Source organism: Periplaneta americana, chromosome 8 (genome assembly GCF_040183065.1).
Source record: "Periplaneta americana isolate PAMFEO1 chromosome 8, P.americana_PAMFEO1_priV1, whole genome shotgun sequence".
Taxonomy (NCBI): Eukaryota; Metazoa; Arthropoda; class Insecta; order Blattodea; family Blattidae; genus Periplaneta; species Periplaneta americana.
This window is the reverse complement of record NC_091124.1, coordinates 158,125,930-158,141,178: the sequence shown is the minus strand read 5'-3', so window position 1 is coordinate 158,141,178 and position 15,249 is coordinate 158,125,930. Positions and strand designations below refer to the sequence as shown.

Genomic DNA, 15,249 nt, shown 5'->3' with positions numbered 1-15,249 from the left:
ATTACTAAACATATAGTATTATGTTTTAATTTTTTGGCGTTTAGCGACTTTTGAAATAGACAGTAAACTTTATACTCTCACTTTTCCATTTACGAATCTAAATTACAAAATATTAATTACGTAATCACATTAAAATCTAAATAAACAATATGATAGTAAAAAAAAAAATAGAATATTTGGGTTTAAACTTTTCACTCATATAAAAAAACACATTTTCAGAAAAATTTACTTTGAGATGCTTAGTGACTTAAAAAAAAGTTCAATTGGATATTAATATCACAGTTAAATACTTTAGAATACGATTATATTAAAATAACTATTTCTATCTTTATACTCCCCGCATTTATTACTCACCCATTTGTGTACGAATGCTATTGCTTACATGATGTAGCACACTTGAATGATGTCACTGTATTAACAGAAAGTGTGACCAGACTTCTTGAACGTTAGGCGCATAAACATTTCACGTTAAAAAAAATTATATATACTGTGTTATTTTAAGAAATATAATTTCGAGGAACTTCATACTGATCCTAAGTTACCCTCTGTACTGAACTGACACTCTGACGAGACAAGTGGACATGAGGTCAACAGACAGCTTGTCAATCTTTGCCTTTCATGGGCTACTGCACAATGTACTATTACTACTCCTGTTGCTGCCGCCTCCCCCTACTACCACTACTATTGCTACTTCTACTGCTACCACTAATACTTCGCTAATATTCATTCTGATATTTTGCATTTCTTCATTACAATGATAATAAATTACTGAATCTATATCACATTCCCCTTTTTTTATGACTACAAGAATAGTAGTAAAATTGAAATGACAAATATGATTTTATAATACAATAATTGTGAACTCACCGTATGAGCCCAACCAGCTAAGAGGCCATACAATGACCGAAAATGATCTCCTATCTCATTGTAAATCTTGTCAGTAATTGTCTTGCGCCCCTTCAGATGGGGTAAATAACGCTGCACAGCCACCTGATAAATGTGGGTGTCAACCGGTATGGCTTCCAAGTGTCCCAGTGACATCAGACAAATACAATCTGCAACCTGAAAGTAAATATGTTACACATAACATTACAGATGTATCTCACACTAAATAGTGTCAGCTAAATCATCAGTCATCATGCTGGTAACACTGCGTAACAAATTTTAACTTTTTTTTTGCGCTAGGCATATAATACATGTTTGCTATATAATTTGAACTTTCTGAATGCGAATATGACATTAAAAAACAATTGTTGGTTACGGTTTTTGAGAAATTTTCGAATTTATAAGTATTCAAAATACTGTTTTATATAATGACAATAAGGTTAAATATTCACTGTTCAGAAGATTGCAGCTTTCTTTTTCTGCATTTTCTTTTATACTGGGCATCAGGTAAATCACGAGATAAAGTTCAACAATAGTCTGCTGGCATATTCATACTCCACTGTCCTTGGTATCTTTTTTCCATAGATGAAATTTCTTGATGAAAGCACTCACCATGCTCATCACTGAAATCGTCACAATTCTCGGGGAAAAAGTGAAAATGGGAGTGAAGTAAATTTCCAGGCACATGTTACAACCCATACTTTCATATGCCAAAAGTAAATTTTGCACTAGTTCTTCAGAGTTCCCACTTCTACGGATACCCAGAAAATTTAATACAACCTCCTTGAATGCAATCCAGGTGGCTCTCTCTTTTCCCTCCAACAAAGATTTGAAGTGATTGGCCTTCATTTTTTCTCTAATTTGTGGTCCATTGAAAACTCTTTTATTTTTGAGTTACTAATAGCAGAAAATTTTTCCTGGATATGCTTAAATGCTTCCGTTTCATGATTCAACCCTTTAACAGAATTCTTCATTAATCCTAACTTAATGTGTAAAGGGGGTAAAATTATTTTACTTTGAGGTACAAGGGGTTGATGTATAATATTTTTCTTCCCTAGCTCTAGTGATTGTCGTATTGAACACACTTTTATTTTATAATGCTTATCTCGAGCATGACTGTCCCATTCGCACAGAAAGCAGCAAAATTATGTGTAGCCTAATTACATTCCAAGAATCAATGCTACAACCTTCAAACCCGCACATATAAACCATTAGTATTTTGAATATTATCATTAAAGAAATACACATCTTACACAGAATACCAATACCACGGAAATCTCCTAATAAACTGAAGCAATTTCATATGCTGAACCTGTTTCTCCCACTCCAAATTGAATCGAAAAGAGCAATAAAACAATTTCTGTTTCTAGAAGTGGTTTTGACAAGGCAGTCTATTGCAAAATATGGACTACAATAATGTCATTCAAGCTCACAGTGAAAGAAATGCACATCTCAAGTAAAATCAGGTGAACTCAAGCAAATTCATACCATGAACCTGTTTCCCCTCCCCCTCCAAATAGACTCGTAAAAGGAGAATAAAATAATTTCTGTTTCTACAAGTGCATCTAACATTGTGGCCTACTTATAACAATATTATTTTCATATAGTAGGTAGTCATATTTGAAGAGTCCACTGCAAGAATGATGGATGTCACTTTCTTGTGGAAAATGAACCAAGACTGTCAATGCATAGCTTAAGACATATAGAATGTACATAGAGAGTTATATGGCATTAACACTGATAGTTATTGTCTAGTAACGATCGGAAAATCACAATTAAGCTTTGAGCACTAAGAATTTCAAACTTTCAATTGCCTCTCCTGAAAAATGTATTTCATATGACATCCATCATTCTTGCAATGGACTCTTCATTTGTAAAACAAAATAGTTACACACGAAATACGGTGATTTTTTAAATAAAATGCATAGAAAATGAATTATATTGTGCATCTCGAAAATCTGAACTGATGGAATATTTTACTTGTTATTTTTTAATTCAGGAGATCCAAAATTAGTAAGAATTTGTTAGTTTCATGTCTGGTGCAAAACGACTGTTGACCAGTGTAATCTGGGTTTGAATTCTGGTAGATGGAAGTGGAATTCTGAGCTTGGTAGACTTTTACATTTACCCTACCAGCATTCCACCATTGTTCCATCAATCATCATGTGGTACTATGTAGTTTATCTATGTAGTTGTGCACCTATGGCAGTAAAAAGAACTTAGCTTGCTTTATGTTTTGTTCGTTTTGAGAAATTGTGTATATGCATGCTAACAATGGGGTTATGTTTCTCATCATCATCTTCCTCCTCCTCCTCTTCTTTCACATCCTTTTGATGTAATCCATCTTCTTTCCTCCATCGTCTGCATATTTCTTTGTATTCTGCATTTCATTTATTAACATATGTAGAGGTGTGGTAATTGGCTGAAACGCTTCACCATGTACATGTTGAGAGCTCAATTGTCCCTGCTTCAAGGCTATGAACTTGCGTTTTACAGCTTGAGAATGTTTTATGATATTTCTTTTCAGTTTGTCTCGAGATGCTGTAGCAGCTGACATCTTGCAATGCAATGATGAATATTCATGCTACATTTACTATTTTATACACAAGTTCTATAGTTGCAATTAACTGCTGCTTGCGACTAGACATATGAAACGATAACTTATCACGTTTAGAAACAGACGTTCCATTTTTGAATAGTTTATCATTTAATTTCACAATTACATCAGCTGTTGTAGTAATAGTTACTACACCATTCATCGGAATTTCAAAGTAATTTAATCCACTGGATAATTTATATACATTTGTAGTATTATCATGCTTTGGAGTTGAAGCAATATGAAAAAATGTAACACCTTTGAACTTGTTTGTCATTTCATACATTTTTCTTCAACTCATTTGCTTGAGTCACTTTTTCAGCAATGGCAAATAATGCACGATCTTAATCATAGTTCTGTAATTTTGCATCCCAATGTGCTTCCTGGTGCTGCATACATTCATGCACATGTTTCGTCTGTTCATTCGTTTCATTAATATAGTTTTTAATTCGCGTTTCAAAATTGCTACTAGTCGTGTCAACAAATGTTGTCGTGTACGTTTCCAAAGACGATTTAATTTTATCATCATTTTCGATGGCATATCGTTGAATTTCCTTAATAGCTCTATCCACGTATAGTTTATTTGCAGCGTCCTCTGGCTCATCCAGTTCTTTGACACCTTTTAGTTTTAAGTTGCCAGTAAGATAGTTTTTATCACTATCGCGTGGGAAATCTTCTCAAAGAATTATTTTTTCTCTTCTTCTGTAGACACTCCATCCAAATTTGTCAATATTCATACTTTCTCAAAGTCTCAATACTAAGTAAAGAGAAGAGTAATCATTTCCATATTATACAGAAATCTATTCCTTTGTGATATCTCCCCTTGTGTAATTCGCTTTCTAAATTCATGATTAAACATCGATCGCCACTATTCCAACACTCGGAACACATTTCTTTAAATCGATCAAAAGTCATGTCTGGATTGACAAAATTGTCAAATATATGCTTCAGGTTCATACTATCCTGTTTGAAAAGAACAATTAAATTGCAATTGTCTCGAATGAGGTGCTTGGGAATCTTTGCATAAGTCTGTCCAAGATAAAATAAATCCAGGTTTTTATGTCTCCCCATACTAAACAATTTCGATATTGTCTGTGAATCAGTCATTATGTCGTCAAAGACAAACACAGAGTTTGCTTTTATGTCTTCAAATGGTACAATATCCTCGCTGGCATTATATCTAAAAAGTCCAATTTCTGGTACTTTTTCTAATACTTTTGCTAAATATTCGTATTTTGGCTGGAATAGGGATTTTGAATAGATGTAGATATTTTCGAATTTTAATCCAGAGCTATGAAGAATCCAACTTAACAACAAGTTTACTTTCCCAGCATTGCTTGGACCACATATGATACATCGCACATGATTGGGAAATAATGCACTGTGTCATATGTTATTTGTATCGTTTTCACTTTCTCCTATAACTTCAATTGGTAACATTTGTGATTGCTTCACAACTTTCATGTTTTTTGATTGTTGTCAAACATTGCAGTGATAGATACAGGTGTAATTACAACTGTTAAATACTTTAACATGAATACTATTTTCGACATATATGCAACAGGATACTATTTTCGACATATCGTTGCATAAATGTAATAGGAATACAATTTTCGACATTGTGTTGCTTAAATGCAACAGGAATACCATTTTCGACATAGTGTTGCATAAATGCAACTGGAATGCCATTTTCGACATCGTTGCATTAAAGCAACAGGAATACCATTTTCGACATATCGCTGCATAAAAGCAACAATACCATTTTTTATATATGTTACAGAAATATGATTTTCGTATCAGTTGCAATTATGAACGCTAAGAAACTGGATGTGTGACTAATGTGTTCCCTGATTACATACGATAGCAGAGAATCCCAATATGATTGCATGAATCATTGGGTTCAATATATCCCATTTAGAGGGAGAAAGATATGTATGCAAAAAGGGTGAAACAGCATTGTTCGAACACAATGTTCAAAGTGTTTTGTTGGATTGTGTATAAAGTGATTTTACAAATATCATAACAATGTAGAATAACACATTATATTTATATAAGGAACGACTTTTTAAAAATTATTTTATAGTATGCTTGTTACGGTGAGGAACGCACTGTAGGAGGACGCGGTATTTTAAATACAATTATCAACAAGCTACCACTGGAATTGCATCTACCAGGCGGACCTGGCACTAAACTGCATAAGAGAATTTTTCAAGGTCATTTGCGGATCAATGGTTTGGACAAGGCGTGTCGAGAACACGATATTGCATATGCACAAAGCAGTGATCTTTCATCAAGACACGCAGCTGATAAAGTGTTACAAGACAAAGCCCGAGCACGTATAACTGCATCTGACGCCAAACCGAGTGAGAGGGCTGCTGCTTTTTTTGTCTCCAAAGTAATGGGTGCTAAACATTTCTTTGGTGCTGGAAAGCGAGACATGACACTCTCCAAGTTGAAAGCAGCAATGAAAAGAAAAAACAAATACGCATAAGAAGAAGAAGAAGAAGAAGAAGAAACCTCGAGTCATAAAGGGACCGAAAAGAGGTGGAATTCTCCCTCTGCTCCCAATATTCGCAGGTCTCAGTGCATTAGGAGCTCTCTCCAGTGGTGCTGCACAAATAGCGAAAGCTGTAAATTCTGCCAAAAGTGATAAAAAGCAACTTTCAGAATCTATTAGGCATAATAAAACTATGGAGGCTATTGCGATGGGGAAAAAATCTGGTGGTGGGCTACCTCTCCCTTTAATATTGGCTGGTTTACGAACACTTGCAACAGTTATTTCACCAAAGAAAGCATAGGCAGGAAAGGGTTTGTATGTGAGACAATACAAGAGCGGTAAGGGAATGTGGTTGAAAAAAAAGTCATGTGATGCTGATAACCTTAATTATGCACGATTTCTTGAGATACAAAATTTTCGCGGTGTATTTATGAGAAATGCTTTGCCAAGGAAACCATGGTATAAAGAAAAACTAGTAATTACTTTAGATTCTAATGAGGAACCCAGAATGCATCGGGTCGCGCTTAATAAAATTAATAACAATGAAGCATTCTACTTTGATTCGTTTGGAGACCTCCCCCCACCTGTAGAGATAACTAATTACTTACGAGGTGTAACAATTAAATATAATACTAACCATTATCAAAAGTTTAATACGGAATTATGTGGATAGCTTTTCAAATTTTGCTATAAATGCAAACATAAAAATTTGTATGCTGTCACAATGTCTTTCACAGTGACAGGTAACACATCAGAGATATCTTGTAACTATCATCCACCAATCACACTGGATGAAGATTCAGAGTATGAAATTGGTCTCGTGAATTTGTCAACATATAACACCATACCCAATGTTAACGATGGGAATAACAAATTTATATACATTACAAAGTCAACAAAGGAAAGTAAAACAATTAAATTACCTATGAAATCAATGATATCAATAAATATATATCTCATGCAATGATGATCAAAGACAATCACACACGACCGATCGCCTTTGAATTAGTAGCAAATAATAACACATTACACACACAAATTTATTGTCAACATGAGATTGATTTCACTGCTCCCGATTCAATAGGTAAAATACTGGGATTTAAATCGAAAAAACTTGAAGCTCTCCATAAACACATATCCGATTACCCACCTAACATATTTCCTGTCACTCTTATAAGAATAGAATGTAATTTAACTGGGAGCTCATTTTTAAACAGTCAATCAACACATGCAATTCATTCTTTAATTGTAAATGTTGACCCAGGTTTTCACTTGTCTGAAAGCCATTCGACATTCGATATTTCAAAATAAATACTATATATATATTGATAATATTACTATTAGAATACTGGATCAAGACGGAAGATTGATTGATTTTAGGGGTGAAACTATTACTCTAGAATTACATCTTCGAAAAAGATGGGATTACAATTCCCTCAAAACTGCTATATCAGGATAACACATCAACTGAACACGTTAGTTCAACTTCTGAAACCAAGAGATTGACATCTCGGTCAATACACTTACTCACAAAATATGGATATCAAGTAAAGCGACGATGGATCCCTTATATGTTACTAAATCGCCAATATTTGAGGAGAGAATAGTGAAAAAAGAAACGCATTCCTTTCTCCCACAGAATCCTTCAGCCAACAATGAAAATTACTCAATCAATATTCGTATTAAAAGTGAAAATTTATACATGCTCCCTTGTGAGAGTTGTATTGTTATTGAAGGTAGCATTACAAAACCTGAGGGCACACCAACTAGTGCAAAATTGGTTAACAATGCAATGGCATTTTTGTTCGAAAGTATACGATTGGAACTTAATGGACAGCTTATTGACAGCGTTAAAAATGCAGGTATTACGTGAACGATTAAGAGTTTGATTTCCGTGAATACATTTGAATCTAACATGCTTGGAAACAGCGGTTGGATCCATCCCACTAAGGATGTTGATAGTGCCACCAATACTAAATTCAATGTTTGTGTCCCTCTGAAAACTCTTTTCGGGTTTGCTGAAGATTTTAAAGATATCATAATAAATGCACAATTGGAACTCATACTTGTACGAGAAAAAGACTCTATTAATGCTCGAATGGGTGAGAATTGCAAGGTCACGTTAACAAGAATTCAATGGAACATGCCTCTAATTACAGTCTCTGATTCTGAAAGACTTCGACTTCTAGAGATACTGAGAAGTGATACACCGTTTAGCATTCCATTTTGCTCATGGCAGTTGTTTGAATATCCATCACTACTTGCAACTAAACAGATTATGTGGAATGTCACAACTACAAACAAACTGCATAAACCAAGATACGTTATAATTGGATTTCAAACAAACAGAAACAGGATTGACAAGGATAACAGTGTCTTTGATCATTGTAATATTACTGACGTGAGAGTATATTTGAATGATGAATTCTACCCATACAATAATCTGAATCTGGATATTGAGATTATGAATTCTACCCATACAATAATCTAAATCTGGATATTGAGAATGGCAAAGTGGCTCTATTATATGAATTATACAGCAAGTTTCAAAATTCATATTATAACAAACCAAACAATTCACTGCTATCGAGAAAAGATTTCATCGAAAAAGCGCCATTTTTCGTCATTGATTGCTCTAAACAACATGATGAAGTAAAACTAGGAGCAGTAAATATACGTGTCAACATATTGGCAAATGCTAATATAGCAGCAAATACTGTTGCATTTTATCTTATTCTACACGATTGCCTCGTAAACTATACATCCCTCACAAACCTGGTGCAAACAGTGGTGTAAATGTAAGTATGTGTTACTTTTCTCTGTAATATTATACAATTTACATTAGCTATCATACCTCAAAATCAGTGCTTCAGTGGCTGGCCATGATAATATCTTTGAAAAATATTGGAGTGCAAGAGGTCAAATGACTTTATTGTCAAACGCCTGGCATTAGAAAACAACAACAACAACATTAGCTATCATTCTACACTGCTCTTATTTTGTTTCAGGATGTCCATTATGATAATTGATGTACAAGGTTTCCACGAAGCTGGGACGAATAACGTTATTGTAAAGGAACTCACCATCTCGCCAGGAATGTGTGGCTGTTCAAACCACCTCCTCACGTGATACCATCAAACTCGTCGAATTGGTTGACAACATATCATCATGGACTATTGTGGAATAGTGGTTATGTTAATTACAGTGCTTTTAAGAGATATCACGTATGATTGTGAATGTGTTTACACAAAGGGTTTGGAAAAGAAACAATTCTTGGAACAATTCATTTTGCTACTGTTTTCTAGAACTGTATTTGTTGCATTGTAATCAATATATACCCATTATTTGCTTTTATTACTGTTTTCTTTTACCTCGATCCTAAGTCCCCCAAGATGGAAATAAGGACAGGACTCTTGCTCAGTGACAAGGAATGTGGTTTCACTTTCGAAATAATAACTCATTATATTCATTGGTTTTTTTTTTATTACATGTTAACTTTTCTACATGCAACGCAGGAGCACACCTGTTCCCTCCCCTCCTCCTCCTTCTCCTCCTCTTGATCCTCCACCTCCATCGTCATTTGTTGTGGCTCCCTCCTTACCTCCATTTCCATGTGCGTGGGGAACAGGTTGCGTGTCAGACAATGGAGCATCTGTGAAAACAGCAAGTCATTACTTACTTACTTACTGCCTTTTAAGGAACCCGGAGGTTCATTGCTGCCCACACATAAGCCCGCCATTGGTCCCTATCCTGAGCAAGATTAATCCAGACTCTATCATCATATCCTACCTCCCTCAAATCCATTTTAATATTATCTTCCCATCTACGTCTTGGCCTCCCCAAAGGTCTTTTGCCCTCCGGCCTCCCAACTAACACTCTATATGCATTTCTGGATTCGCCCATACGTGCTACATGTCCTGCCCATCTCAAACGTCTGGATTTTATGGTCCTAATTATGTCAGGTGATTAATACAATGCATGCAGCTCTGTGTTGTGTAACTTTCTCCATTCTCCTGTAACTTCATCCCTCTTAGCCCCAAATATTTTCCTAAGAACCTTATTCTCAAACACCCTTAATCTCTGTTCCTCTCTCAAAGTAAGAGTCCAAGTTTCACAACCATACAGAACAACCGGTAATATAACTGTTTTATAAATTCTAACTTTCAGATTTTTTGACAGAAGACTAGATGACAAAAGCTTCTCAACCGAATAATAACACGCATTTCCCATATTTATTCTGCGTTTAATTTCCTCCCGAGTGTCATTTATGTTTGTCACTGTTGCTCCAAGATATTTGAATTTTTCCACCTCTTCGAAAGATAAATCTCCAATTTTTATAGTTCCATTTCGTACTATATTCTGGTCACGAGACATAATCATATACTTTGTCTTTTCGGGATTTACTTCCAACCCAATTGCTTTATTTGCTCAACTAGAATTTCCGCATATCCCCTAATCGTTTGTGGATTTTCTCCTAACATATTCACGTCATCTGCACAGACAAGAAGCTGATGTAACCCGTTCAATTCCAAACCCTCTGCGTTATCCTGAACTTTCCTAATGGCATATTCTAGAGCGAAGTTAAAAAGTAAAGGTGATAGTACATCTCCCTGCTTTAGCCCACAATGAATTGGAAAAGCATCAGATAGAAACTGGCCTATACGGACTCTGCTGTAAGTTTCACTAAGACACATTTTAATTAATCGAACTAGTTTCTTGGGAATACCAAATTCAATAATAATATTATATAAAACTTCTCTCTTAACCGAGTCATACGCCTTTTTGAAATCTATGAATAACTGATGTACTGTACCCTTATACTCACATTTTTTCTCCAATATCTGTCGAATACAAAAAATCTGATCAATAGTCGATCTATTACGCCTAAAACCACACTGATGATCCCCAATAATTTCATCTACATATGGAGTTAATCTTCTCAAAAGGATATTCGACAAAATTTTGTACGACGTCAACAGAAATGATATTCCTCGAAAGCTACTACAGTTAGTCTTGTCCCCCTTCTTAAAAATAAGTTACAATTATGGACTCCTTCCATTGTTCTGGTACAATTTCCTTTTCCCAAATTGCAAGTACAAGTTTATAAATTTCGCTAGATAATGCCCTTCCACCCTCTTGTATTAATTCTACTGGAATTTGATCAATACCTGGAGACTTGTAGTTTTTCAGATTTTCTATCGCAATTTCGATTTCAGAAAGTGTGGGTTCGGGTATAAATGGCTCAGCAGTTTGTATTTGAATTTCGTGCCGATCATTTCTATTTGGCCTATGTATATTTAGTAGTTGCCCAAAATAGTTTTTCCATTTGTTCAGGATTGAATGAGAGTCTGCAAGCAAGTCACCATTCTCATCCTTGATCACATTTACTCTTGCCTGATATCCGTTTTTAAATTCCTTTATACCCTTATATAAATCTCGAATGTTTTTATTCTTACTATTTGTTTCTATCTCATTCAGTTTTTCCTTCAAGTAATCTCTCTTTTTATTCCCAAGTGTACGACTTGCTTCCCGTCTTTCATTGAAATAATTATCTCTATTATCCACGATTGGATTATGCAAGAATTTCAATTTTGCCTGTTTCCTTCTATCTACTACAATGGAACAATCTTCATCAAACCATGGTTTCTTTTTCTTAGTTTCATGATAACCTATGCTCTGCTCAGCTGCAATTTTGATATTATCTTGGATACTGTCCCACACGCTATTAACATCTAACTCTTCCTCAGCTTCGTCAGCAGTTGCTAAAGTAGCAAACCTATTTGAAATTTCAACCTGATAACGTTGCTTAGTTTCCTCGTCCTTTAATTTCAGAATATTGAATCTACTAATATTAGCTTGTTGCTCTACTCGCTTGGCTACTGATAGTCTTTCTCTTAATTCTCCAATTACCAAATAATGATCAGAATTACAGTCTGCCCCCCTGAAAGTTCGAATATCTACTATACTAGTGTGCCTTGTTTCATCTATCAAGATGTGATCTATCTGGTTATGTGTCATTCCGTCTGGAGAAGTCCACGTATATTTATGTATATCCTTATGGGGGAATGTTGTACTCTTGACAATTAAATTTTTTGATGTGGCAAAGTTGACTAACCTAACTCCATTGTCATTACTACTTACGTGTAGGCTCTCTTTTCCAATTGTTGGTTTAAAAATATCCTCCCGTCTTACTTTAGCATTGAAATCCCTCAATAAAACTTTCATGTGATATCAAGGTAACTGATCAAAAGTGTGTTCCAATTCCTCATAGAAGCTATCCTTTATATGGTCGTCTTTCTCTTTTGTAGAGGTGTGAGCATTTATAACTAAGATATCGCACCATCTACCCTTAAGTACTAAATACGATAACCTGTCACTGATAAATTCGACCTTTCTTACTGCTGATTTTATTCTTTTATGTACAAAGAATCCTGTTCCTAATTGGTGATTATCATTTCCTTTCCCATAATACAATAAGTAATCGCCTATTTGTGATATGCCATTCCCATCTAACCTAACCTCTTGTACTCCCACTAAGTCTATTCTATATCTAGTGAGTTCTTTTGCTACTAATGTTACCTCTCCTGTTCTATAAAGACTAGTTATGTTCCATGTACCAAATCTTATAACCTTTTTCCTTTGCTGTGGTCATGCTGAAGAATCAGTACCATTCCGAGGCTTGCTGTTAGGTTTCGTAACAAGCTGTTTTTTACGGTGATGGGTTGTTAGCCCTTCGCCCAACCCCCAAGCTGGAGGACCACCACTTATCGGCTGTCCATGACTGCTTATTCAATATATTCGCAGCTACCCTCCATATCTGGAGGCCGTCTCCTCTATCTGCAACCTGAGGACGCGCCATGCCGTGGTGATAGGGACCCACAATACATGCTGTCATTACGTAAAATAAATTAGTTGACATCTGTGAACGTAATTAATAACACAAAGTAAAATTCGTTACAGTGTGAGCAATCGTTGATTAACAAAAATCAGATAGGAGTGTTATAGAACATATATAATCAAGGTAAATGATTAAAACGAATGTTAAAGTTATCGCTTGCGTCTATTGTTGTCAGAAGAAGGAAGTAACACTTGTAAAGATTGAATAAACTACACTAAGCTAAGAATCATGTGTTAGATTTATGCATCACGAGACTGGTAGTTGATTAAAATATTCAATGACCTTACACTATTGTCGGGAGGCACCTCCACCCGAGCTGGTATATTGTTATGGAGAGGCGCCTCTACCCCAGCTGGCATCTGTGAAAATAATTAATACACAAAGTAATATTTGTTGAAGCGTGAGCAATCGTTGATTAACGCATAACTATTAAATGAAAATACTATCTAGTTAAATGGAGTGCAAGCGATCGTGGATTAAATGAAAATGGCCTACAATCTAGTTAGAGGATTAAAAAAACATGCATGTGATACATGGATTTACATCGTTTGTCAGAGTAATTCTATCGATAAAATAAAAACTTTGGGGGGCACCGGGTATCGATCCCGGAACCTCACACTTGCTAAGCGAACGCTCTACCATTTGAGCTACGCCCCCAGTTATTAAATGAGCACACGAAACAGACATGTTAAACAGCATTCTTTGAATCTCTGGAACTGTTGTCATGAAAGCCAACCTGTCTCATACTTTTGCATAGATGGCTTGTGTTCATGTAACTAATTATAGATTTTGATTAATGTTTATTGTATTGGTAACTGAGGTGGTGATGAATCATGACATGTAAATTTCCAATCTGGCAGTTGTCTTTATGGTCGGCCATGGAATTTCGCGACCTCCTCAATGCGAGTCTCAAACTCTCTCGGTTCTGCATCATTGTTTATGTAAATAAGATAAATTAAAGGGGCATTCCATGTCAAATCAACACAAAAAAGTGAACTTTTCAACCCGACCACCTCAGATTTTCATTAAATTTGGTAGGATGGTAAAGAACCTTAAGTTAAGTAATTATGTAAAATTTTAGCCCTCAATAATGCACGATATCCCTACAGCAATTCTGTCAATACAAGAAAAACTGTAAAAATGTCGCATACTATGTCAACAAAAATAATTCATAACTTCTCTTCTAATTGAGGTAGAATCTTAAACTTGGGCTTATTTTAAAGCTAAGGGATCATACATTTCAATAAAAATAGGTTTGCATCAAAGTAATGAATTCTTTATTGAATAGTCACGTGAAACACATTTTAACAATGAATATCTACAAATGCGGGACATAAATTATTTCGTGAAAAATGTATGTTATAGAGGTAAGAGTATTCTCCCCTTGGTGTAAGTTTCATTTTGGAAACGTTTCAGGAATATCAGTAAAAAAATATATCAATGTATTGGTTTGTAGCACTTAACCCCTTCTTACACCAACACTGCATGCATACGAGTTCCTACTTGTCTGATAAGCTGCGTCATCGATCTGTCAGGCCATCATGACTGGCACTTTATACAGTCTTCAATTTATACAAAACGTGTAATCTGTTTCAAGTGCAGTGTCGTTAGTTTTAGTAGTATATGGTAGTTTTGTCCGATGTAATGGAGTCGCGTTTTAAGTTATAGGCCTATTTTTGCTGCAATCCCTTCGAGAAATCAGGGCACTGTAATTAGAGGAAAAATTTAAGAAGTGTTATATCGTGGATGCTTAATGTATTTCCTGATTTAAAACAGGAACAAAAGGTGTGCGCTATGTGTCGCAAAGAAATAAAAATATATGATGCTATTACGCAGAATCCTCATAATGACTCTAGTAATGAAGAATACGTCGACTCTACAGCAAATGTAAGTTCATTAAATACAAGTCTTTTTGACCAAGGTGTGTTCCTTATTAAACAAGAAAGGCTACAACAAGAGAATATAAGAGACAGAAATTTGAAAATATTGTAAAACACAAAGGCTTCGATATAAAGATGCCGAGGAACCAGGACCTTCCTTATTCTGAAATTTTGTCTCAGTTGCAGGAAAATTTTCAAAATTCAGGTAAAAGTGAGAAAATCACCATTTTAACACTACTACCTAAAAGCTGCAGCGTAAATAATATAAAAAAGAGTTTCTTTCAGCTTTCGAATACATAATTCGGAAAGCCAAAGTCCTGGCAAAGGGAAAGGGAATTTTGTGTTCACCAAATCCGAAACCTGGAAAACCCTTGCTCACGGCTGTTGCCGGTAAAGTTAAAGAATTCTGTTGTTCTGACGAGATAAGCAGAATGATACCTGGTAAGAAATATTTGTTGTGATTAAAGAATCAGGGAGTAAATCACATGAGCAG

The 15,249-nt window shown here is 35.3% G+C and overlaps 1 protein-coding gene across 7 annotated transcripts in view; it reads right to left on the bottom strand.

Moving 5' to 3' along the window:
• Ogg1 (8-oxoguanine DNA glycosylase) overlaps window positions 1–15,249 on the bottom strand; it is a 61,347-nt gene that overhangs the window by 17,838 nt on the left and 28,260 nt on the right. For 3 of the 7 annotated variants that reach the window (XM_069833903.1, XM_069833904.1, XM_069833902.1), the window contains exon 4: window positions 868–1,062. The exons of 1 other annotated variant lie outside the window; for it this stretch is intronic. In XM_069833903.1, the coding sequence (XP_069690004.1) occupies window positions 868–1,062 (195 nt within the window). Of the gene's footprint in view, window positions 1–867; window positions 1,063–9,447; window positions 9,631–12,608; window positions 13,236–15,249 lie in introns of those variants that run through there. 3 more of the 7 variants (XM_069833905.1, XR_011333649.1, XR_011333650.1) reach the window with 3 other exon arrangements.